Here is a 25,914-nt window from a genome sequence, read left to right as displayed (position 1 = left end):
TGTCCTATCCATGATCGCCGGTACGGTGGCTTCCGGGGGTTGTGGGGAAGCGACGGGCTGCGTCCGAATGCTGTCTAAGCGCAGTAGCCAGCCCTCATACCGGAACAAGCTCGCGGCAACATGGCTGCTTGCACCATCGAGAGACTACCGGGGAGCGGGGTGGGGGCAAGGGAGGTGGAGAGCGAGTTCGGCTTGCCTCGGCTCCTTCCGGCAACCCAACGGTGACTGCTTCCCATCAATCGACATCCATTAAAAAAATAAATAAATAAACAAATCCTCCAGAAGCCGAAAGTCTCCTTCCGGCAACCCAACGGTGACTGCTTCCCATTAATCGACATCCATTAAAAAAAAAAAATAAACAAATCCTCCAGAAGCCGAAATTAGGTATGAGGGGTGTGCATCCCTCCAATAAAAGACGATTCGATTCGTAAATCGATACATGGAGTGCGATGCGATTCAAACGCGATACATTTTAAAATTTCTTGCTGTCAGTTTATTGTATGAATTTGTCAGTGCTGTAACCGTGGCATTTCCTTCAATGATATTATACTACACATATTAGAGGTGTACATCTCTCCACTAAAATACGATTCAATGTGTGTCTCCATATATTATAAAGTCGAACGATTCGATGCATACGTCTTTTGCATCAAACCCGTTTTTCGAATTCAAACCATTTTTGTTACACTCTGAGTGGGTATACATTTTTAAAAAATAGTATCATTAATGCACAGGTTTATTTTTGTTCTATTTCCCTTCTTGACCGTCTTCCTTTCTTCCACCTTAAACCTGCTTGTTCCACGGACCTCCTTCCTCTCTTCCGAGTCGCTTTGTATTGATTCGCTACTGCCCATATTGTGCCCCAGAGTCGTTTTTTTCATTCCTGCTTCCTCCCAACCTTCCCTCTTTCCTATCTGACATCTTCCCTACCTTCTTTACTACTTTTCTACCTTTCTTCCTTCAGTACTTAGCCGGTACTGTTTTAAAATTCACTTTCTGTTCTTGACTCATTATTTGCCATTATTGACAGCACACGTAAACATAAGTTAATTTCTACTCTCTTTTTGCAAATCTGAATGCACCATAGTGTCTCTCGAACACAGTAGTTAAGTCATATTTAAAGTAAAGGTTCATATGAAAAACACTTGAGTTCCTCCCAGTGAGCCCTTATTCACCCCATGTAGGGACGGGTGAGTACCGATACTTGGAATCGGTGTTGCCAAGACTACACTTAGGTTGTGAAGCTGCCGATACTAGCCACTGATATATGTAAGGCAATTAAAAAGAAATCTGGCATTACGCAAATCCTCCTCAGTAGTTGTTGGCGCGACACTGAGGCAATTTGACTCATTGGTAAATTATCATGTGCATCAGAAAGAAATAAAGGTCTCTGTTCCCCATTATGCAAATTTAAATTTGACACAGGGGTTTGGGGTTATATTTGCACTAGTATTTTTCCATTGTATTGATAAAATATATTTTTGGCAGGCAGAACATTTTTGTTTAACATTGGCGGTGTGTATCATCCACAAGTGAGAGCATGACACATTGACAGCTGGCAGGTTACTTAGCAACAGTCTTCGACTTACTAAACAGCGAGGCTGCTTTTAGACATCTAAACGTTTTTTAAAGAAAAAAAAAGGGTGGATGCGATGCAGAATGTACACAATGACAGGATGTGGGGTAATAGAATTCAAAAAACAGACGAGAGGGGAAATGAAGTGTGTGTCTGGGGGTGTGGGGGCTTGTTTCCAAATGGGAAAGCAGAGGTTTGATAATGATCCACTAATAGTCATCTGTTGGATTCCGCATCTATGCAAGCGACGTATATTGGCAAGCAGAACATTGAAATGGTCTTCCACTAGATGGCAGAAGGTGCATAATTAACCTGCGTGCCCACTGTTGTGATACTTGTGTAAAATGTGTAGAAGCAATAAAAGTTGAGAAACGCCACACCAGTGAGGGTTTTTTTCCCTCGAGTGGTATGCAAAGAATCGCCGAATAAAGTTCAAATTGCGCAAAACATTTCAGTGGCTGAAACACTCTTTAATCCAATTTATTTTGTTTATGAGTTTAACAACTTTATTAATTTTTCATGTGCAACACCTTTAAAAACACGTTTTGCTACTTACCGTCGAGCAAAAATGACATCACATGTATTCGAGTACATAATGAAGTTGCCAAATTCATTCTAGACAAAATATGAACTTTTTACTGCGGAAAACGGCAGAAGTAATATAGGATCCCTTTAAGTACATTTCAGTGCTCTTTAACTTTTACATTTAATCGTTTAGAGCAGTTTGTTTTCAAATACTTTTAGAGGTAGAATTTTTACTCGTGCAATACATTTTAATTGAAATAAAAACCTTTTTTGTAAATTCTATTTTAGTGGTGTTAATCTTCAAAGTGTGCATTGTGTTACAGTGGCTTACAAGATTAAAAGCCCTTCCTCGTTTTTGATTAAAAAGTATTTGTTTTTATGGTGGTCCTCGACGTCGCAGAACCACGGCTCCACGTTTAAAAAAATTGATGAGCGATTGCCGCCCTCTGCTGCATGCCTGTTTGCATTACAGCAGCAAAAATTAATCAACCAATTGCTTGTGACTTGAAAGACAACACCAAAAAAGGATGAATACTGTACTCTTATACAGTGATTTATTCGGGATGATTGTCAGGACTGCGGCTGTTCGAAAACAGCGCTTCAGCGACAATAATATGGTCTAACGTGCAACAAGGCACCAGATTCTGTATAAAAAAGAAAAAATATGTTTCATTGTATATTACTTAGGACAGCATTGAAATAACTATACACCAGTAATAAGACACTGATAAACAGTACTCAAATGATGTGTGCAAATTGACAAGGTGAAGTCACACAGGCTCTGATTTGACACAGCCCGGCGTTATAAAGAGAAGAAAACCAGAATTCAAGTAAGGCTACGATCTGCAAGCTGCAGACAAAGCCTAACGGATCCAAGTTGGGATTTCAAAAGGGACCGCGGCAGAGCTTATTGACTTGCATCTCCTTCGCCCCTTGCGTGGCGGCCATCGCGCGAACGGTTCAGAGCCAGCTGCATGGCCCAGATGCTGAGCGGCCTCATGTACGCCAGCGAGCGGTAGATCCCTTTCTCGCAGTAGGCTTCGGGCGTTTGGAAGGCCATGCCCAGCCTTTCCCAAACCGTACGGTAGCAACCTTCTGCTGTGCGCATACCTTCAGCTAACATACCCTGAGAAGGGAAAAAATAAATAAAATCATGCAACTGCTAGCTTAATGCTAACATATAACAGAAAAATGACATTCACATGCTAGTAGTTAGCAATGATTTGTAGCGGTTTTACAACCCGTTAAGCAATGAATATTAGAACATAAATTATGGCACAACACGTAGACTGGTCGGATAACAATAGTTAGGTGTACAGTATATTCTTTGTCCTCTACAATATAAGACAAATTTTATCCCAAGTGGGAGTAGGTCAAGTGTTCTTCGCTTGTGCCTGCAGACTGTATCGTACGGTACGGCCAAGCAGCGGCCAGTGATGGCACACCAAAAGGAGCGGGACACTGAACTGGATTGCGGCATTAAATCATAACTTACTAACAGTTAAATGTTATACTTAATTATGTTTTTATTTTTACCTCGTGGATCATAGTGGCGGCCAGTCCGTAAACCACGCCGATCCAAACCTCGTCAGACTGGACGCTGGAGCGGTCGGCTACGCCCTCGGGCCGCATGCCGTTGACGGCGCCCATCTGACCACTGCTGAAGCTCATCACGTTCAAGTCGAAAACTGATTGGAGCGCGGCCCTGATGTTTTCCTTGGGAAAAACCTGGATGGTGAGAGGAGGTGTAATCATGAAATTGACACTTTTGATTTGATAATTTCCAACTTTAGCTCTTCAAATCTACCAAGAATATAATGTCCACATCAAATTGTAGCTTTTGTTTCTGTCATGGACACTTTGGGAAAAGTCAGTGTTTTTCAATTTCTTATTTCCTAAATTTTAATTTAAAGTTTAACTTGGCCTAAAATTCCAAGCTCAACACTTAAACATTTTCGTTTGCGTTTTCTACTAGATTACATTATTTATCAATTTTTGGGCAGGCTAGCAATTCATTCATTCATTCATTTTTAGTTTCCCAAAAAGGCTTTCCTGCACTCCAACGGAGCAAATAAATGATCCAATTCTGATTGAAGAAGTCATATGACTACAAGAGAAAAATGATATTTTCTACAACGACCGCAATGAAAACACATGACGTTAGCTAAAAGCGTTATGCCGTAACAGCAGTAAGTTAGTTGCCTGGAAGTCTCCTTCTCCGAGTCCAGAAGCTCTGAGGAACCATTGGCCAGCACACTGGTCGGACATGATACTGTTCGAAAGGTCTCTCCCACTGCTGTCGTAGTTGTAGTACTTGCCTAAATTATTTAGGGACAGATTACAACAAAGTTGCCCTTGTTTTAAGTGCAATGATCAGGGTGTTATGAATGCAGGCATCCATCAGGGATCAATTCCTAGCTCCTGGGAATAGCCGGGGCTCACCGAATATTGGGTCTTACCATTCCACAGTAGTTTATCAAAAGCGACGCTGCCTCTGTCTAAGATGTCTTTGTAGTGCTGTTGCGCCGCCTCGTTGTCGAGCAGCGCGGCCATTTTGCACATGACGCACAATGACGCCAGCCACAGCCCGCCACAGTACGCACTGCAACACCGAATGGGACACTGAGCGTACAGGGAAACCACGCAGGCGACAAAGATACAATCTTGAAATAAGACTACACTTAGGTTACATTCGAGTGTCAGTCCAAGATGGAAAAACCCCAATTTCCTGTTTTGACACAAGTCATGCTTTTCCTATCGCGATTTCCTTCCCTTCATCCCTCCTCCCAGCTGCCGAGAGCAGACACTGAGTTAAAGGAAATGTAGTGTCTCTTAGGAAGTCTCCTCTGACCTTGGTCCAGTTACTGTCCAGCCATCATAAGTCTGATCAGGAAAGCCAGAGTTTTCAATCAGGCCGTCTCCGTCCAAGTCAAACTTCAGCTCCGACTCCATCACTGCCTAGCAGAGCAAGCACTAATCAATGCACAGTAAAAAAATAAATCAATCTGACAGTGCAAAGAAAGTGAGGTCAGCTCTACCTGGCAGATGGGCCACATGTCCTGCAGGTACTGCTTGTCCTGGGTGAGATGATAGTCCCTGTAGACCTGCAGGACAAACTTGAGGTTCAAGTCCTTCCAGTAGGCCGTGTCGTGAATGAGATAGGCGTTCACCCTTTGCCACGGCTCATCGTCTACACAACAAGAGACATCAATGCCTTCCCTGCATTCAAATGATGAAAAATGATCCATAAAATGTCTCATTTCATGCCAAGACGTGAAAGTACTTGTGCCAAAATGTAAAAAGACGTTTTTGGTGGGCGGGGGTTTCGGTTCACGCAAAGTTCACACATCAGTGGAGTGTTTTTCTTGCAATAAATTGTTATTTTGAAATCATAGTGCCCTTTATTTGTGTTGCTTAAATTATTCTACAGTAGGAAAGCATTATTTAGATATTTGAGGTGTCACAAAAAAAAGCATCAAAGTGAAAGTTCTGCTTGAAATGCATCCTTTCACAAAAAGCTTTTCTTCATTTTTTTTTGCAAAAGAAAGTGTCAAGAAACTTGCCAACGATCAACTGCTTTTTGCATGGTGACATTTTGGGTAGGTCCCATGCTTATATAGCTACAGGACTCCCATTTTCTGTAGGCCTTCAAAAATTAGTCAAATGGTCAAAAATGGCTGGCAGCGGCTCTCCCAATTTGGGAAAAACAGCTGGCAGTTCGGGTTAAGGCGCTTGATTTGATTCTCAAAATGTGAAATGGTACACAGACTCCCTCTAGCGCTACGTGAAGGATCACTGAACGAACCATCCAAACTGTGCCTGGCCTTGAAGTGGCTTAAACGGTATTTATTTATTTATGATAAATAAATACGTTTGTTGTTTTTAACTTTTTTGTAATTCATCTTTATCATGAAAGGTACATATTTATAATACATCTGGAGTGAATCATGATTTAAGTACAGTTCATTTGCAGTGCTAATGTTGTCCTTCTAGGCTCGTGTATTTGAACGTTGGTCATGAAGGGGGTGCTTGGAGTGGTGAGGCTTTTTTTTGAGAGGGTACTTGGTTCAAAACGTTTGAGAGCCACAAAGTGAAGTCATTCCAAAGCACTCGCTCCTTGTACCTGGATCCCCAATGTCGTGAGGCACCACGTTTTTGGCCTTGACTGCAGCGCACTGGCCACTCATCAGATGCAGCCTCTCAGTTAAATCCTGCTGAACCACACTGCCAGCTAACAGGAGATTCAAGTTAGGGAATGGAGTGAAATATTACCACCTCTCACCCCACCCCCAAAATATTTATCATACCAATATCATATTGCACACTCAAGGCAAGTTTGGGCCACAGCATGATAAGTGCAAACGAAGCGTAGAAGTGCACGTCGTAGGTGTTGTACATCCTGTACTCTTGACCTGAGAGACAAAAAGCGAGCATGACATACATACACACAGAGCGCAAACACAAGCGGCTGGAGCCGAATGCCGTTCCGTCTACCTTCGAGGTAGGCAAAGCGGCCGTACTCTTTAACGACGGCCGGCTGAGCGGGCAGGCCGCCGTCTTGGCTGCGCACGCCGCCGCTGACGTCGGCGTCCTCCTGCAGTTCCGTCCACACCGTGCCACCGTCGGCCACAAAGTACAGCTCGTTGAACAAGGCCGACTTGTACCAGGAGGGGAGAGAACTACAGGTAGCATATAAATTGCAAATGTGTATCGGCTTAATTTGCCGAGCGCATAGTCATTGTACAGAGCACTCGATCAGCAAGGGTGGGATGCGTCCAGTAAGACTACTTCGGTCGATTTTTTTTTTCTTTACAAGGAAAAAATTGTATTTTGGAAGGGCATCGCTTTGAAGTACCTGTCCTGCAGTATGGCCGCTTGCCACTCCTCAATGTTCTTCTCCCACAGTTGGTAGTGCGTCAGGGCGTAGTGACTGAGTGAGGGCGACGCGTCCCCTTCGCTCCCGAAGAAACGAGTGTACCGCCTGGAAGCAGAACCAGCTGCCTTGTTTTTGTCTCGGTAAACATACGTTAGTAGCGCTGACCGACTGATGGATTATTTCGCATCCGTACCACAAAGCCAATCTGAACCAAATAACCCAATTTGGGGTTATTTGTTGCTTTGGGCAAATCCGACCTCGCTGTTTTTCACTTCTTGGGGGGGTTCTGGTCCCCGCTAACCGTGAAAAAGGAGGGATTATTGCCTTGAGTTGTTTGCTGGGTTATTCGTTTGACCCAATATTTCGGGTGAAATCGACAACCCAAAAAGATGGGTCGGTCCCTTTTTGACCCACTTTGCATTTGCCGTCTTTACCTGTGGTGCTGCCTCTCGCGAGACCCAAAGGTGATTTTGGGCATGTCCCACGCCAGGCAGAACTCCAGGGTGCTCCGGCCCTGCGGCAACACGGAGCAGCCAACGGCCAGGGCTGCTGCCACCTTCTCTCCTTTAGGCGTCGGCGGGCTGGAGCCTGCGGGGTCGGACGGAGAGGACGCATCTTTTGAGCTGCTGATCCTCCACCTAAAAAGTGTTCCTCTCACTCGTTTAGTGATGCTGACCAGTGGGGGAGTCCAAGCGTCCATCAGCGATGAGGTCACCCCACAAGTGACCGCAGGTGCCATTTGGACTGAATGCAGTCTGATGGCTGACGTCCCGGTTCGGCTAAAATAAATAAAGGAATAAATAAATCACGCTATCATGGAATTCCCATGAGCAAAAATCCATTTCAGAGGAATATTGAACCTGCTCTCGAGCTGCGATGCATAAAGTATAAGGGTTGACGGTTGTGGAATGATGCAGCAACACTCCAGACACGGCCTCTCCTTGCTTTTCTAGATGAAATGGTTCATTCCAGTGGCCCCCACTTTTGTCATCCTTGTGCCCGGACCCATTGAGCATTGTGAACATGATGGTCACTTCCAGAGCGTAGTCATTCTTGTTCTCCACGTCCCAAATGAAAACCGCCACTGGCAAACAGGAGTCCTGCCAGAAAGGAGACGCCGCTTGTCCAAATGTATTTTCTTTTTTTCCAATGGATACTGCTTTTGTATTTTCTTTCTAAATGAGTGTTTTTAAATGTATGTACTGTTGCTTTAAGAGGAACACAGTAAGACGAATGGGGATCTTAACAAATAAACAATATTAACAACACGCATTTCCCCCCGACACCTCTTCGCAATCGACTCGGGACGAGTCTGCGGGCTACCGGTCGATCGTGATCGACTTACTGGGCACCCCACCCCTGGTGTACAGAGTGAGCATTGATTTGATGACTTTTCCGAAACAGGTTCGGCCCTACAAAGCACGGCCACCATGTCGTTCAAGTGGGTCACTGCTTACCTGGTAGTCGTGAGGAATGACGGGCGAAACCTGTCTACAAGTGAGCGTGACGTTTTGCCCCGGGAGTTGGTAGACGGTCCAGGCCCGGGGGTAAAGGGCGTGATAGAAGGCATATTCGCCGCAGTAGCCCCAGTTCCAGCCTTGCAGCGTGGGAGGGCGCTCCACCGAGAGCACCTGTTGGTAAACCGTTTGTCCCCCGCGACGCAAGCACACAGTAAACTGAAAAAGACAAACCACAGCATTTAGAGAGGAGTTGTCGTTTGGGTTCATTATTCAGCGTCTCTCTTGGCTCTCTCATTTGGTGGACGCCCCCAGGACCCCCCGTATACCTGATTCGCCGTGACAGTCTTGTAATGGTACATCCCAGGCGTCAACTGCCATCGACAGAATTCACCCCTCCACCCTCTGGTGATAGTACCTCCTCCGATTCCGCCCAGCGGGGCACCTGCCGAATGGGGAAGCGACTCGATTGGAGTGGATGCATCTCAGAGAGAAAGGCATGAAAGAAACGTGACGAAAGAGAGCGCGTGAACCCACCATAAATCTGTCGCAAGGGCTGTGCACGAAACATGTCGATGAAAGGTGCCTTCCTTTCCACCTGCGTCTTTTTGTACCACCATTTTAGATACCTGGATGAGCACATATTTTACATGACAAAAATCTGACAGCACACCACCAACAACTATAACTCTCTCACTGATTTTTGTTGCGAAACCTACCAGGAGCGAACAATTCATTCAAGTCAACATCGCAATGCACAATTTGGGGGAAAAAAAAATTACCGGTACTCATTTCACACTTAAGTCTCAGTTTGGCAGATGGTGAGCAATTCTTCAAGCAGTTCACTGCTTCTCCCGGTTAAAATTCAGTGTCAAACTAAACATCAATCAAAGAGAATTACGTCTCGTGTATTTATCCGGGATAACCTCCGGAAGAGTCGGAAGAAGTGGCTTCGGAGAGAGAAGTCTGGGCTTCCCTGCTGAAGCTGCTGCCTCTGCGACCCGACCCCGAATAAGCGGTGGACAATGGACGATGGATGGCCCTCACATGTTGGAAAGGACAGTCTCTTATTGAACTCCACAAGAACAGTAAGAGAGTCGGTGGCTACAAGGTTATGGAGTGCATCAGAGATGCCCAAACACGTGATCCTGACTTGTAATCAATTACGCTGCAAGTGACTGCCAGAGAACACAATAACGGCCCATCCACCCACAAAACGAGATGAGATGAAACGCGAGGCCATGGCGGGTTACGTCGCTTGTTATTCCGCAGGGTCAGCCGGGGACAGCGACAATGATTGTCATCCCGATCAGGATCTAGGACGGCAAGCCACAAACGCGGACCCGAATCCAACCGCAGCGCTAACATGGAGGAAAACAGGTTGCAGTTCAGCTTACACATTTAGCGGCTAAATCTTAAGTCCTTCAGCTATATTGTATTTTTTTTAAGTTAAGTTTTTACGATATAGAGGCAAGTACAAATGAAAGATTTGTAATAATGCGGCTTCTTCTGTTGTGCATGCCCCTGCCGCCAGGCGGCGGTACTCTAAACATAGTACAAATATACGTGAGACGGTCACAACTGAGGATGCTTCAGAAATGTCAGTCGTTTTTTGCAGAGGATAAAGAATATAGGGCACTTTTACGTCTTTTCGTGATAAGTGGCCAAATTATCAGGCCTGATGTTGGTCGGTTGTGATTTCCCTTGGCCAAAGTGTAGAAAGTCTCCCTCTTCAAACAACCCTGCCGCCGGTGCAATGATTAACAACTGTTGCCATGGCGACAAAAGCCACCACGCCCTGTGGACAAGGGAGTTTTGTCCTCCAGATCGCAAAAGAAACACAGCATGCAGTTGGGCCAGCTTTGGAGCAGGTTCCTGTTTGTGACAATTACATTATGCATGACCACATCCCAATCGCGTAACTGAAGAAGTCAGGGGGAACATCTTTCAGCCCGGTAATCGAGCCCAGGCCACAGAAACTTCGCAGCCAGTGGTGCCAACTTTGCTACTTTTCCCATCTCTGTAGTGATCATTTTTTTTAAAAGATAGACCTGACAATTATATGCCCGCCAAGAAACAGTAAAAACGAATGGAATCATTTCATTTTTTGTTTTCCATTGCAATGACTCAGTTACTGGTTTAGAAATATCTCAAAATGCTTCTGTAAAGAGTGAAACAATAACGTGGTAATCGATTAGTAATCAATTAATCACGTAATTGTTGCACCTCTAATGATAAATAAATTCACCTGATCCCAAGTCCAATGTGCTCCACCATATTAGCCAGGGACACATCCCTTGCTTGAAAAGGTTTCCTCTTCTCCTTGAACTCATGGGCCAAACAGATACGCCAGCCGGCCGTGGGCACCCCATGTCCCATCTCCTTGGGCAGGTACCTGCTCATGAGCTCCGCGGTGGATCTCTCCCCCCAGTCTTCAGTCATTTTGGTACTTGCTGTTATTGTTGTGAGTTCGAGCAGTGAGCGGAGTGTGACTACAAAACGAAGCTGTCACCACCCTTTGTCAACACGATGTGTTTATCATGGAATTGGCGTGATCACTCTGACACACCAACCGGTTTCCACTCGTTTCTGGGCGAGGGGACGAAAAGCTGATAATGAAGCCTTTATGTTGGAGTGCCCAGCGCCATTATAGGGATATTAAAATCCACATGAGCGGCCGGGCTTCTTTGTGCAGCCTCGATGCCAGATCTTCGCTTGCGGGATGGGGGAACTCGACACGTATCGATGACCCCTGGAATGGTGTGAAAAGCGCCATTACAATTCTTGTGTGGGTCTGCATTGACTAGGACTAGAATAAAAGCAGCCATTAATTGGCACGGAAGAGCAGCAACCCGGAGTTTATTTTTCCCCATCAACAATGTGCACAATACAAATGGAAAGCGCACGTACCTTGAAGTAGAACAGAGAGCGTTCAGAGCAGAGGATAACTCGATTAATAAGTGAGCAGGAAGCTACAACCGTGTCTGACAACAATCAAGAAGCCCAGACCACCAACTGACGACTAAACCATATTTGAGTACAACTGCGGGGCGGAAGCGGTTTTAGCCATACTGGTTATCATAGTCTGTCAGCGACTGGTATTATCACAAGCATGGACATATACGTTACAAACACTTTCTTCCACCAATCAAGTGTGAATAAGCTTTTCATGACGCGAGGGTAAAAATGATCAAATACATAATATGCCCACACCCCTAAAGTCAAGATAGCAACAAGCCGCCTGTAACGTGTATTGGCTGTGCCACGTGATCTTTTTTTTTTTTTTTTTTTTTTTGGATGGCCAACCAAAAAGCGGCGCTGTAATTTTATCCATGTTTTTGTTCCCCAAATTGTAAAACGTGGAATTGGGTTACTGGCGCAACGTCTGATAAAGTCGGACTTTTAACAAGTAATTCAACATATTGTGTTTTTGTACTTTCATCCATTGAAAGTTTGTTTTTCCTTGGTTCGATTTTGGTCGTCCTTACGGACACACTTTGTTTACCTACTGCTACTAGATAATTATGCTAGGTGCGGATGAAAAATCTATGACAATGTATTAAAACAGCATTCCGTTTGCTTTGTAACTCGGACAAGAAAAGAACCGATACTGTCTGGACGCAGACTTCCTGGGAACAAGGTATGTGTTCAAATTACGAGGCCAAAACATTAGCTTAATTTAGCTTGGTTTAGCATACGTCCGTGCAGTCGCTACATTGTACTCTGCAGATTATATTATTCGGTTTATAAATTGTCGTGTTCCCACATGCAGATGATCGAAGTGGTGGCTTCCATGGCTCGGGGTCCTGTGTTTCTGGCCGGGGAGCTAATGGAGTGTCTCATCACTTTCAGGAACCCCATGTCCCACGTTTCTACCTCCGCGAGCAGGTAAAGCAGGGGCATTAGTAGCATGCAGTGGCCTAAAAAGTATCACAAGCACGGAGCTACAGTACATTTACAACCTAAATTCTCATCATGTGTGTGTTGCCATGTCACTCTAATCTGCACAGAGCCTCCAAAGTCAGTTGTGCTAGCCCATGTAACTTAAACTTTATTAGTACTGGGACTGTCTATTTTACACACTAAAAGGTATGACGGTGCACATACAAAGTACACGGCCCGCCTCTAATTTTCAAATTGGTTTTATTGGTCTGTGCCCCAGTGAGATTTTGGCGTGGGCCAGCGCCCAGATCCACTGCCAGTTTCACGCCAGTGAGAGCCGAGTTAGTCTGCCAAGCCGGGACAACAAGCAGGATGTCCAGGCTGACAGCGACACCGTCCTCATTCCAAACAGAGGTCAGTTAGTGACAAGGCAAAAGGCATCGTATGGTTTCCTGTGTATGCTGAAATCTTACTTGACATCTTTCCGTCTTCACCAGGAGAGCGAGGCCAGTGTGTTCTGGACACACCACCCAAAATCCTGTTCTGCGACCTGTGTCTGGATCCAGGAGAGAGCAAAACCTGTGTGTCAACGTGCGATTGAAAATGGCAACACTGTCACAAATTTTTTAAATGATGTGCTGTTCTTTTGTATCGCAGATTCGTACGGCGAGATCGTACCCGTTGACGGTCCTCCCAGTTTCCGCGGCCAGGCCGTGAAGTATGTCTACAAATTAACCATCGGGTGTCAGAGGGTCAACTCACCCATCAAACTGCTTAGAGTTCCCTTTCGAGTTCTGGTTCTCCAAGGTGAGACCCTTTTTTTCCCATGTTTGAAAAGTGGATGGCAGGCCACAAATGGCCCCCGGGCTGTAGCTTGGACACGCATGATTTAGTGTATGTAAGCTTCTGGTTTGAACTGTATATTCGCTATTACTGCAGGTAGCTTAGTAGGGGACCTTCTCTTCCTCTTCTTGCTCTGAATGAACATATTCAAATATTGTACCTTCGGGTAACTGCTGTTGATGCTGTGATCATCTCTCCAGGCATGCCAGAAGCCTCATTCACGCAGGATGAGGAAGTGTCGCCCTCAAACCCGTTCCTGGAGGAGGAGGAGGAGGCGAGCCGGAGGGATGCGCGACCTTTGGAGAGAGCGCTGGACATGCTTATGGTCTCCACGTCCAGACGCTGCCCTCGTGAGTTGTGCTGGTTGTTGTCCGGATGAAGTCATGCGTGTTCACGTCGAAATTTGACCTCCTCCAGACATGTTCAACATCACGAACGTGCGGGGGAAAGTGGCAAAGTTCTGCATCTTCAAGACTATGTACAGACTCGGAGAGGACATCATCGGCACGTTCAATTTCTCCGAGGGAGACATTCCGTGCTTGCAGGTACGTAAAAAGATTGGTGGTGTAAATATGGAGGACAGTGGAGGCCCGAATCATTAAACGCCCGTGGACAACTGAGAGACTGAATTTCTTTCGGAAATAAACAAACTTTGAAATTCATCAGGGGGATCAAATAATTGTTTGTGGCACTGTCACAGAACAATCTGTTTGTTTCAGTTTTTTTTTTTTTTTTTTTTTGCAAGTATTCGGTGAGCCTCCAGAGCGAAGAGGAGATTCAGCAGGAGTACCAGCGTCGTCCCGGTCAGCCTCTCAGTGTGGCGGGACACGGACGGCATCTGGAATCGTGCCTGCACACGGCGTCCAGCCATTTCTCCCTCCCCGTCCCCCTCAACGTCACGCCAGGCTTCGCCACAAATGTCGGTCAGTGGACAACATCAATGCGCGTTTCCTTTGTTCTTACTATTTTTCAACTGGCAGTCAAAAATCAAAGATGGAAAAAATGGCCGATTACTTTGTTTTCTCTGTTTTAGCGAACTTACAAATGAATTTTTGGACAATTCATTTTTGGCGAAGATCACAAACATTTGTTTTGAGGAAGCTTTTCAAATGACTTCAACATGTTTCCTTGACACCAAAATGCTACAAGATGGCGGCAAAGCTCTTTGTTTTTTGTTTTTCAACTGCCAATTGAAAACGGAAAGAACATCCAGACTGCCATTATGTTCCCACTTAACAAAAGGCAACATTCCAGTGACCTTGAGGTGGCGCCTGCACTTTGAATTCGTCACTGCTCGGGAGCCCGCCGAGCCACCCGTCGTCCGCCAGAACGAATCGAAGGCGACAGTGTGGGCCGGCGCCGAGCACGTCGAAGTAGACACGTTCAGTTGGGACCTGCCCATCAAGATCCTGCCCACCAACCCAGCCTTGGCATCCTACGAGTCCCAGTTCACGGGGACCAACAGCATCAACATTTGACCATGAAGGGAACCGAGATGTGGAAAACATGCCCCTCAAAGTTTCAACACGCGCCATTTGGTGTCAGATGAACTCTTTTAATTCAGCTTTTTTTAATTGTTGAAATTCCAGATATGTACATTTTACGTGAAGACATCCAAATTAAAAATGGGATGGAAATTGTACATGGCTTCAAATCCCTGTATTTTGGAACACAATACATTTCTTGACATTTTGGCTTGGTGGCCACACACTGGCTACTTTTTATTTTTGACAAATGATACTTTTTTTTGTTCATCGATCTCTGTCAGCAAAATAATGGCAGGTACACTCAAGCTGTATGGAAAAAAAACAATGGAAATTATATTTAGCTGTTCTGTACCCGCCCCCTTCAAAAAAAATCTTTTTGGGGGTGTATTGCGTTTTCAATAAGGAATATAGCACTCTCTAATATTGTACTTGGAAAAAAATTGCACTCTTCTCCAAATAGAAGGTTCAGCATGCTTGCTTGAAGTGTTTACTTGGAAAAAAAATATTGTAATTCTGACGCATAAAACAAAAGACAATGAATATATATATACACATTAATAAAAATGTTGAACCAAAGCATAACTTTTGGTTTCACTTTAACGCCGACGTGTCAAGCCCGCAAGCTGGTTGTGTATCTGAAGCGACCCGTGGCTGGGGTCCGTCATGCGCTCCCCTGGAACGCAAGGCAGGCGCGTGTCCGCAGTGAGGACAAGGGATGCCTTGCAGCTCACCGGCTCCACTCGCACCTCGCACCAAGCGGGGAAATCCACCGGCTGTTGTACCCTGGAGAGCATTTATTTATTTTAAATGATGGGTTCAAGAAGACTAACGCCCAAAAAACCCTTTTCGAGCCATTTGGTACCCACATTTCACAGCATCCGACGCCGGCCGGCTGCAGACAGGTGCACTGCATGCAGGTGTCATCCAGCCAAGTATCGCCCAGCGCGTAGTGGCGCCCCTCAAACACACACAGCGCTGAGAAGAAGACAGCAGTGAAATCCCCAATAAGAGACATTCATCCAAAGCAGGGATTCTCACACCGAGGTATGCAGCCGAAAGAATCACTGGATTTACTACAAATAAATGTCAATTTCCCATTTAAAACACGAAATGTAATCAAAGCGAGCGAATCCAACTTGAGTGCATGAAGACTGTTTAAAAATGGGTTTGAATCCAACAGTACCTTTAACATTTAATCCCAAAACGTAAAAATACGTTTACAAAAAAATGCTCACTTAGAATTGCTCTAAAGTCAGTTTTGTTTAATTTTTTTTTCCTTCAGTGTAGGAGTATCACCTCTGGAGTTGAAGTGGCACAGCATTGGGGCCGCCGCGCCGCCGCTGGTCCAGAGCAGAAGAAACGCCGCGACTCGGAGTACCCACTTCAATGTGTTAAGCTCCATCGCACTGCACTTTTGCCTCCTCCATTTCCTCCCATTTATACGTTCAGATGTGGTGTTGACCAGGGTGAGGGGGTGTGGCTACACACCTCACTGGCGGCCATGGCAGCGAGTGGGGGAAAAAATGAAGGAAGAAAGGCAATGGAGAGGCCTGGGAATGCTTTAGGCAACACAAGGTAAGCAGCTTTATTTATGCAGTGCATTTCATACACAAGATGATTCACATAATAAAAACAAACAAACATTTAAAATGATTTACATACACAGTAAGATTAAAAAGTAGCTTATGAAAATCACTAACATTGTCAAGTACAACATTTTTTTGAAAGCAGTTGTTTTACAAATTTTAATTTAAATTTTTTTTTATTAAATTTAATTTAATTTAAAAACATTTACACTTTGGGATGACTTAACTTGTGTTCATCTTATTTTATTTGTGTGCAGCATAACAGCTAAATGCTTCTGAACCATGTTTGTTTTGAACTCTGCATTCAACTAATTGACCCGAGTCTGCGAGCCCTATACTTGGTTTATATTCAGCCGAAGCCCTACAAATTGCCACACTAATGAAAACACCAAATTCATAGAGCAGGCATTTCTGCAGAGACAGGGAAAATCTTCCCCAGGGTGCTGCACTGGAACTCATCATCCATGGAACTTTGACTCAGCATAATAATCTTCGCCTCATTTTGGCTCTCTGAGCTCCTCTGCCCCAACGCAACTACCCGGTGCTTCAGGTCTGCGGACCAGACACAATTAGAGGTACTGAGAACTAAGCGGCGGCTCATAGGGGATCGAGCCTTCTCCGTTGCCAGTCCCTCTCTTTGGAATGAACGTTCGGCAAGCGCCCTCGCTTATTCATTGGCTTTTGACTCAGCATGAGACTTGATTTTTAGTTTTATTATAAAGCGCAGATTTCACGCTGACAGTGAGAGCTCTTTGGATGGCAAGTGTTCCTCCATAAGTTCCGCCAGAGCTGGTCTGACCCCCACGAAGATGAGATCACTCCCTTTAAAGGAAGGAGTTGAGGTCATTGTTGATGAAAAGGCAAGGGGGGGGGGCGACACCCAGGGGGCCCACCCAGAGTCTTCCCGCAGAACTTTTGTTTTTTCCATCAAATGAAAAACAACACACGCAGCAGTAGTAAAGTCACAATGACTACATGTCTTAATTATTGTTTTCTTCCTTTCTTGCTTCATTTTCCCACCGTTTCTTTCCTTTCATACTACCTATGTGTGCCTTCCATCCTCCCTCCCTTCCTTCCATCATCCATCGTTCTTTCCTTTGATACAGCCTTGTGTCCTCCTTCCCTGACTTACTTTTATACCATTTTCAGTGTGTCTTTCCACATCCTCTTCCTACTTTCTGTCCTTCCTGCCATCTGCCATTCCCCCTTTTCATAGCATCCTTGTTGCTTTCCCCCGTCCTTCCGTTTGTCCTTCATCCTTCCTTCTTCTCACTCCTCCTTTCTTCCATTATTCCTTCCTTCATTTACCCTTCCTTCTCCTGCCGTTCCTCCATTGTTTCATCCATCCTTGTTTCCTTACCTTCATTCTTCCATCCTACCTTTGTTCCCACCCTCCTCCCTTTCTTCCATCATTCCCACCGTTCATACCATCCTTGATTGGTATTCATCCAGTTTTCCTTCCAATGGTCCTCCTTTTGCACTTCATTCTTCCTTAATGATCACTCCCTCCCTTTTCTTCTTCCTTTCATGCATTTTCCCTTTTACATTATCCTTGTTTCTTTCCTCCATCCATTCTTTAACTTTAACTCTCTTTGTTCACCTTCCTTTCTTCCCTCTTCCTGGGTTCCTTCAAGCCTTTCTTTCCTCCTCTACGCTTTCATACTGAACTCTACATGAACTATGATTAAGGTGATGCACTGCAGTTGCTTTATGACCATGAGCGGTACCTGAATGGAGATTCAATTAACATCTGCTATCGGATTTAACTCAAGCCCAGTGTGCACATACGCATTCCACGACTTGAGACGACTTTGAATCTTATGGATAAGATGGATGGACGTTGTCTTAAATGTCCCTTTGCTCAGTGACTCTTTTATTTGCCGATGTCACAACTGCCAGTGAATAGGTCCATGGTTGCTTAAATAATTTAAAGTAGAAAGTGTACATTGTCCCCACTTTTGGTCCTCTCTGTGTACTGACGCAAACAAAGAAACGAGACACAAGTTCAAATCTTTTCACGACGTTCACTTTTACTGGCCCTTTAAATTCAAGTTTGGCTCAAGCGCCAAACCCCGCCTCTTCCTTCCCAACTTCCCTCATTTCACCCCGCCAGTGGTTCTAATCGAGATACGATTTAATCGATCGCCCTTCTCTTCTAAATTCCGTACACTGACGTATCGGCAATGGGCTGCTTTAGTCTGAGAATAGCTCTCGCTCCCGACTGGGTTGTTGTGTAGCTGTAATAAAAGATCAACAAGGCCCGGAAAGGGCTCTCTAAATGACACATTTGCCTTTTATGCACTATTTTGATATCATAGCTGAACGCGTATAGACCAAGAGCATCTCGAGGTCCGAATTGTGGGGCTTTTTCGCCGGTCCGAGGCCTTGTAGCAAAACAAACTGCACACACACACACACACACACACAGAAGTCTCACTCGGACAAGCGAGTGTGAGCTTTTTTTGCTCCAATTATGGGTGCTTTTGGAAATTCCATCTGACGCCCTAAGTCTGCTCTGAGAGTGCGAGTGTTGCCTTTCATTCAGCAACGCTTTTGAGTTTTCGAACGGTCCGAAGCGTAGAAGCACGCACTCTGGATTTTGCCCCGCCGGAAAATGGACACGGATAAGTTTAACTACGTTTACAGCTGCGACTTGGACATCAATGTTCAACTCAAGATGTAAGTCGTGTCCTTACAAGCGCACACAATTGTGACTTAGTGGAGGATAATTGGTGTCCTATGCCCTGAGAGGGCGTCAGTCATTTATCGGACTTGCCATATTTATGTTTCTTTTCTTGTTCTTTGAAAACACATTCACACGCGCATAACAAAAGGAAATGTTCATAAAACATTAGTGTAAAAAGGGTTCTCAATTTACGACGGACTTCCGTTGTTATGGCGGCGAAATATACGTAAGTCGGGCTATATCGTTATCCTACGCTAGCGTAGTTGTAAAGTCATAATTTCGGCACATTTAGAAAACTTGAAGACCACAAATTTTAAAAACAGAAAGTACTGCGGGTGCCTTCTTGTGCCACATGACAGTGTATTCCTACAACAGGCCATAGTCTGACACTAAGCTACCCTAACACAATAGTAAAGTTGTAACCGTGGTAAAAATGTTTATACAAATAATTTCTAGAGCATGAATACATTGTAACAACAATAATGGTAACTGCACGTGCCTTCTTGTGCTGTCTGATGTCCTATTCTTATTCCGGATGTAGTCTAGCATTAATTTATGCGAGTGTGGTAGTAAGGTTGTCAGGTAGAAATGTATGTGAAAAATTAAATTGGATAAAATATTGACTAGCACAGTGTCAATTGGCTGCAGTCGAATCCTAACCTAAACGGATGCACTGTTGTTGAGAAAACCGTAGAATGAGAAGTTGAAGATCAGTTTCCACTATTTAGGATTATTAACACCCATAAGAATGGTTCCTGGAGACTGCAGCAGCCCCTTTTTGTGTGTTTACACTGCCAACAGAGGCAGTTTGGAAGGCAAGCGAGAGCAAAAGAGCTACAAAGCCCTGCTGGCGGACCCTATGCTGCGCTTCTCCGGCCTCTACCAGGACCACTGTTCAGACCTCTACGTCACCTGCCAAGTGTTCGCTGAAGGCAAGCCTCTGGCCTTGCCGGTTCGCACCTCCTACAAGGCCTTCAGCACGCGCTGGAAGTGAGTCTCAAGACGTGTCTCTGGGCATCCGCTTGCATTTTCAAAAATGACCACTTACTCACGTACAGTTGGAACGAGTGGCTGCGACTGCCGGTCAAGTACCCAGACCTTCCCCAAAGCGCCCAGGTGGCCCTCACCGTGTGGGACATCTACGGGCCTGGTCGAGCTGTCCCCGTCGGGGGTACAACGGTCACCCTGTTTGGCAAATATGGGTGAGTTGTCGACACATTTTATCCTAAAGCTCGGGGTGCTGGAATGTTGCGCCATACAGAGAAAGAGAAGGAAATGTCCTCTTGTCTCGGCACAGGATGTTCAGACAAGGAATGCATGACCTGAAGGTTTGGCCCGGCGTGGAGGGCGACGGCGCAGAGGCCACCGCCACGCCTGGACGCACCAGCAACAGTCTCACTGAGGACCAGATGGGCAGACTCGCCAAGGTATTTATTTATTTATTTGTTTATTTTTCAGTCAGACAAAAGCGCAAGTCCCTGACTGGCCTTCAATCTAAAGCGCCGTATTGTTCTAGGGCCCCGACTTGGAGGTACTTTGTGATGTGAGTACGAGTGGGGCAGTTAGTCGTCTGTGTGTGTGTGTGTGTGCGAGGATGCAGTCAGGGTCATGAATGTGCACGGTGAATTGTGACTTGCCCTGCCCTGCAGGAGAATACAAATGTACACAACTGATAATTTAATCACAACAGTGACTTTGATGCTAATATTTGCTTTAGAGATTCCTCAAAACATCTGAACAGTCCTTTTCTTATATAAAATGGCAACAACAATAATGATGCATTTACAAATATTCATCAGTGTAGCAATTTTACATTTGACAAACTTTCCTAAGTGTGTGCATGCTATTTAATAGTCTTGGTAGTAGTAGTATTTAGTAGCGTGTGTGCATGTGCATAAAATACATCAGCACTTCTACATTTGAATGATCCCTGTCATTTTTTCTCTCTTTTGTGACATTCTTTGTAGTAGATTTAATGTGACAAACTGGACCACAAGCTAGTTGTAAAATTCACATTTCTGAGGGTCGGCCATGTTTTAAGAGCTTACACATTGCTTTGACACACAGCAAGCTCATCTAAAAGAGAGACAATGCTGCCATCTGCTGGCCGTAGTTACTTTTATTATTACTTTTTCTCTGAATGCTTTTCCATCTTAAGAATCAAACTAGAGCGGCCCAAGACTTTTCTCTCCCCATTCCCAGAAAAAATTAAATTGATGGCAATTGTCATCACTGGCGCTCCTCGTTAGGGTGCTGTCAATGGCGCTCAAGAGTTAATAATGCAAAATCGATCGTCGATGGTAGTAATCAATTCCAAAAAATATTAAATAGCTCCAGCCCTAGTTATGAGTACATTTATGCTAAAATAAGAAATAGAATTCATAATTCTAGTGATGTAGCTCGTATAAATAAACTTGTTGAAAGAAATAAGGTGCAAGCCAAATTTTCCTGTTCATTGGCAGATCATTTTGCTTCTGTCAAGTAGTATAGTCCTCATTTCATTCCTTGTGTTTTTTTTTTTTTTAGGCCAAGTTATGTAGTGTTATACGCTTACTAACAAATAATCACATGCAAGGAATGATTACGACCTGAACTGGTAAATGTGTGCACCATGTAGTTTGTTGCGTGGCATCACGAGAGCTCAGCTCTCTTATCTTCCCCACACAGTTGACCAAGGCCCATCGGCAGGGCCACATGGTCAAGGTGGACTGGCTGGACCGCTTGACCTTCAGGGAGATCGAGATGATAAATGAGGTGAGTTTGTGGCAGCGTTTTGTGGACAGTTTCACTAAGGTCCATGACGTTTGCTTGGTGCGGCATGTGGGTTGATATGCATATTTTTATTTATTTTGATTTTTTTTGCCAGAGCGAGAAGCGTAGCTCCAATTTCATGTACCTCATGGTGGAGTTTCCCCGAGTGAAAACAAATGACAAAGAATACAGCATTGTCTACTATGAAAAGGTGAGCTCACTTTCTTTGACATCCAATGAACACTAACACAGATTTTTCATTTTTTCCTTTGTTTTTTTTTTTTTTACTGTGACGATTAAAGTCATAGTGAAGATTTAAGAGTCTTGATGCGTTTATCGCCGTGCAGGCGGCACTTCATTAGCAAGCCACGTGTGTGCCGCAAGGTGCAAACACCCCACCGAAAAGAAACCACAATATAAAGAGACCATATCAAAAATAAGAATTATAAGTTTTACCCCTCCAACACTTGGTGCAAACACCCCACCGAAAAGAAACCACAATATACAAAGAGACCATATCAAAAATAAGAATTATAATTTTTACCCCTCCAACACACATTGAAAAATATTGTAGATCTATGTTAAAACACAAACAATTGCAAGATTAAAATGTACAGAAAATACTGTGCGTTTTAATCAAGGTGTGGGTTTTTCATATTTATATGAAAGCAAAAAGCCATAAAAACGTTGATATAGCGTGGAAACTGTCATGACGCAAAGACTCGGAACGATCACTCATTAAAATGTTTTGTTTTATGTTGTGTTGTGTTTGCACTTGTGGAACCTAGCTGACCTAGCCTACCTATTTGCTGAAAACCATCTTTTTTTTTTTTTTTTTTGGTGCTCTTTTTGAAATTGCCTGAGCCCTGTCTAATAGGAAAGTAGTAGATTGGTGTCAAGGAAGTCTGTTTTGGGCTGTTGGTTGATTACGAGGCACAGACAGGCAAATAAAAAGTCAATTTTCCATCATATGTCCTGAAGAGGAGGAGGAGGAAAATTGATTGCGCATGCAGGTGACAGATTGAAGACTTGTTTGTTTTAGGATGGAGATGACGCAGCGCCCACGCTCACCAGCTGTGAAATCGTCAAAGTTCCTGACCCACAGATGGGGATGGTGAGCGCACGCATGCACGCACACACATTCGGAGCAAGGAAGGAGTGCCATCCTTCCATCCAGTGTCTGTAAAATTTTTATCCTCACGAGGGTCGCGGGCGTGCCGGCGCCTATTCCACCAGTCAGTCAATCACCGTGCCGCCATGCAAGGAAGGAGCGCTCTATCATCATGTGTTGTTTCCCATTCGCCCGTCGCAGGAGAACCTGGTGGAGAGCAAGCATCACAAATTGGCCCGTAGCCTCCGCAGCGGGCCGTCTGACCACGACCTGAAGCCCAACGCTGCCACGCGGGACCAGCTCAATGTAAGTTACATGACGTGGCCACCTTCGGGCCATTAAAACAAATAAACAAACAAACAAATAAATAAATGGAAATCCAAAATGAAAAAAAAAATGGAAGACAATAAAACAAACCTGATGACTCCTCCCTTCTTTCATTTTTGACCAAGCTCTGATGTGATTGTCAGATGATCACAGGACCTTGTGATCCTTCTGCATGAATAAAATCAATTCATTTTGAAAAGCTTTAACATATTTTTTTCACTAGTAGGGTCCTATTTTTATTTTTATTTTTCAAGAATAAGAATAAGAATGTGTATTTTTGCAGTGGTATATGTCAAAACTTTTTGAGCTAAAAACAATACGAATTGAAAAAAAAAAACATGACACAGTACACTGATTGTCATGTGCATGCATGCGTCAACAGATCATCGTCAGCTACCCTCCGACGAAGCAGCTGAGCTCGGAAGAGCAGGACCTGGTGTGGAAGTTCCGATACTACCTCACCACTCAGGAAAAGGTCTGTTCCGCCTTCAATCGTCCACCCTGGCATTTATATTCTTTATCGTTGCAGTTCTTAATCCGCTACCACCGCAGGCACTGACAAAGTTCCTGAAGTGCGTCAACTGGGATCTGCCCCAGGAGGCCAAGCAGGCCCTGGAACTGCTGGGCAAATGGCGGCCCATGGATGTGGAGGACTCCTTGGAGCTGCTCTCTTCGCAGTTTGCCAACCCGACGGTGCGACGCTATGCTGTCGCGCGGCTGCAGCAGGCGGATGACGAGGTACTTAGCGAAGAAGAACGATCAATCAGTTCCTCCAAACTTTAGTGATAAAGCACCTTTCATACAGAGCTTGTGACCTTGTGTGGATGGATTAAAAGACGCTGACTGTAGTTTAGTTGAATGTTTTCGCACTCTGTGCTTCAGGACCGAGGACTAAACCTTCAGTTTTGTCCTGGTTAAGATGGAGAAAGCTTTCTGCCATCCGGGATTTGACATTTAAGAGGCAGTTAAAAAAGTGCATCAATGGGCCTCGTCTCACCGGGAGACCCAGAGATGTACAACTGCGTTTCTTCCGCGTAATTGTTAACGTGGACTCCGTGTTTCCTGATGACATCACCAAGAGGGAGCACATACTGGTGAAAAAGCACCGGGCCTACAATCGAACCCTGGGGGACACCACATGTAATTTTTTTGAAGTATGAATACCCCCTCTCTGGCTTTTGGAGATCATCAAGTGTGCAGCGGGAAGCATCCAAGTTCTCGTAATTTACTACAATCAATGTATCTTCCCACCAATTGATGGCTGCATTGACTATGTATCAATGCCAGCGACCTGTCGTGACAGCCAGATCTGACCCGATGGCAGAAGGTACAATACAGTATTTTCTGTGACGACAGGGTTTGGTGGTGCGGCGTGCGATTGTTAACCCTGACTCGATCAATGTTGGTAAATACTGCTTTTATCCTTGAATCTGAATTTGTCTTCCATACCCTGTAGGACCTGCTCATGTATCTTCTCCAGCTGGTCCAAGCACTCAAGTATGAGAACTTCAGTGACATCCAAGGAGGCCTGGAGCCAGGCAGCAAGAGAGAAGGCCAGGGACTTTCAGATGACTCCACACTGGACAGGTCAGCGCTGTTGGATGTTGTGATGCTTTTCACTGCTATTCTGGCTATCAGCTGTTTGTCTAAATTTAACTCTGCCTGGGTGGCGACGATGATTATTTTTCTTTTGCACACCGACACGAGCCGCTTGCGTGTTAGAATTTTTCTGGATTAGCAGCCAGAATCATGCAGACTTGTCTTCGCCCCGCCTTTTTTATGCTGTGTTTATTGGTTGTGCAGCTCCCAGATCCTGACGGCCACATCTGCATGCCTCGCCACTACGCAGAAAGGCAAAGAAGGAGCAGATGGTGAAAATCTCGAGGTAAGACATGGTTTCTGGGGGGGAAAAAAAGCACAGTGTGTGTAAGTGATGAGATGCAGAAGAAAGAAAAAAAAAATTATCGGGGAATTTAAAAAAAGAATCCCAGAAAACAATTGAGGTGCAGTGACTAATCGACAACTAATCAATTATCAAATGGATAATTATTTTTGAGAATCAGCTGAACGTTTAGAGACCTAGTTTGATTTCAAATGGTCCAAATCCTTTGAATTTCAGTCTCTCAACAGTAAATATTCTTAGATTGCTGTCGCCCTCCATGAAATCAGATTGTGTCAGAAAAATAAAAACATTAGCAAACATCTGCCTTCTTTGAAAAACAATGTTCACCATTTTTGTGTATTTGTGGCATTTTACAGAACACACCATCAGATTTTCTGCAATGTCAGTTTGAAATAATGTCCTGTTTTTTTTTAAAGCGATGGGGGCAGGGGGGACTAAACCGATTTATCGATTAATCGCCAAAATAGCCGATGAAGTTTTGTCTTATCTGCAGCAAGACCTGTGCACGTTTCTCATCTCGCGTGCTTGCAAGAACTCGACACTGGCCAACTACTTGTACTGGTATGTGTGCATGTCTCGTGTTTATGTGCACGCGCCCCATCGCCAGTCAAGGTTTTTACTCACCCGTCACTCCTCCTCAGGTATGTTATCGTGGAGTGCGAGGACCAGGACACACAGCAGAGGGACCCCAAGACCCACGAGATGTACCTAAACGTCATGAGGAGGTTCAGCCAGGCTTTGCTCAAGGTTGGCCAAAGCAGCCCTCATCCGTACTGCCCCCTGCCTTTTGCTAACTCCGTTTCTCGTCTCCAGGGCGATAAGAGCGTGAGGGTGATGCGCTCGCTGCTAGCCACCCAGCAGACCTTCGTTGACCGGCTCGTGCAGTTGATGAAGGCGGTGCAGA

The 25,914-nt window shown here is 44.8% G+C and overlaps 4 protein-coding genes across 4 annotated transcripts in view; 2 read left to right on the top strand and 2 right to left on the bottom strand.

Moving 5' to 3' along the window:
• Nucleotides 1-2,633: 2,633 nt before the first annotated feature.
• On the bottom strand, nt 2,634-11,659 carry gba2 (glucosidase, beta (bile acid) 2). Its single transcript, XM_019858332.1, has 18 exons — nt 11,345-11,659; nt 10,683-11,186; nt 8,972-9,063; nt 8,764-8,879; nt 8,435-8,653; nt 7,838-8,077; nt 7,654-7,756; nt 7,412-7,565; nt 6,957-7,082; nt 6,596-6,780; nt 6,409-6,513; nt 6,225-6,332; nt 5,140-5,291; nt 4,953-5,059; nt 4,561-4,703; nt 4,304-4,419; nt 3,638-3,829; nt 2,634-3,227 (listed from the first exon to the last, which is right to left on the bottom strand). Exons 2-18 carry the CDS (start codon nt 10,874-10,876, stop codon nt 3,009-3,011), a joined length of 2,571 nt encoding a protein of 856 aa, XP_019713891.1. The 5' UTR covers nt 10,877-11,186; nt 11,345-11,659; the 3' UTR covers nt 2,634-3,008.
• Nucleotides 11,660-11,740: 81 nt separating this feature from the next.
• Nucleotides 11,741-14,852, top strand: rgp1 (GP1 homolog, RAB6A GEF complex partner 1). The gene is made up of 9 exons (XM_019858347.1): nt 11,741-12,074; nt 12,207-12,322; nt 12,597-12,730; nt 12,814-12,897; nt 12,974-13,123; nt 13,360-13,509; nt 13,577-13,704; nt 13,905-14,082; nt 14,414-14,852. The coding sequence occupies exons 2-9, from the start codon at nt 12,207-12,209 to the stop codon at nt 14,635-14,637; spliced, it is 1,164 nt and encodes a 387-aa protein (XP_019713906.1). The 5' UTR covers nt 11,741-12,074; the 3' UTR covers nt 14,638-14,852.
• Nucleotides 14,853-14,908: 56 nt separating this feature from the next.
• msmp1 (microseminoprotein, prostate associated 1) lies at nt 14,909-16,247 on the bottom strand. The gene is made up of 3 exons (XM_019858352.1): nt 15,943-16,247; nt 15,513-15,621; nt 14,909-15,429 (listed from the first exon to the last, which is right to left on the bottom strand). The coding sequence occupies exons 1-3, from the start codon at nt 16,046-16,048 to the stop codon at nt 15,243-15,245; spliced, it is 402 nt and encodes a 133-aa protein (XP_019713911.1). The 5' UTR covers nt 16,049-16,247; the 3' UTR covers nt 14,909-15,242.
• A 2,165-nt stretch (nt 16,248-18,412) lies between these two features.
• The window catches only part of pik3c3 (phosphatidylinositol 3-kinase, catalytic subunit type 3), a 10,666-nt gene continuing 3,164 nt past the window's right edge, over nt 18,413-25,914 (top strand). The window contains exons 1-15 of the mRNA XM_019858354.1: nt 18,413-18,911; nt 19,720-19,908; nt 19,977-20,120; nt 20,216-20,345; nt 21,586-21,672; nt 21,785-21,880; nt 22,712-22,783; nt 22,982-23,086; nt 23,490-23,582; nt 23,660-23,845; nt 24,564-24,694; nt 24,911-24,992; nt 25,504-25,571; nt 25,652-25,757; nt 25,824-25,914. The exon at nt 25,824-25,914 is cut by the window's right edge and continues 3 nt beyond it. Of these exons, the coding sequence (XP_019713913.1) occupies nt 18,847-18,911; nt 19,720-19,908; nt 19,977-20,120; nt 20,216-20,345; nt 21,586-21,672; nt 21,785-21,880; nt 22,712-22,783; nt 22,982-23,086; nt 23,490-23,582; nt 23,660-23,845; nt 24,564-24,694; nt 24,911-24,992; nt 25,504-25,571; nt 25,652-25,757; nt 25,824-25,914 (1,645 nt within the window). The 5' untranslated portion in view covers nt 18,413-18,846. The remainder of the gene's footprint in view (nt 18,912-19,719; nt 19,909-19,976; nt 20,121-20,215; nt 20,346-21,585; nt 21,673-21,784; nt 21,881-22,711; nt 22,784-22,981; nt 23,087-23,489; nt 23,583-23,659; nt 23,846-24,563; nt 24,695-24,910; nt 24,993-25,503; nt 25,572-25,651; nt 25,758-25,823) is intronic.

Source organism: Hippocampus comes, unplaced genomic scaffold, assembly GCF_001891065.2.
Source record: "Hippocampus comes isolate QL1 unplaced genomic scaffold, H_comes_QL1_v1.1 scaffold48, whole genome shotgun sequence".
In the NCBI taxonomy this organism is placed as follows: domain Eukaryota; kingdom Metazoa; phylum Chordata; class Actinopteri; order Syngnathiformes; family Syngnathidae; genus Hippocampus; species Hippocampus comes.
This window is presented reverse-complemented; position numbering and strand designations above follow the sequence as displayed.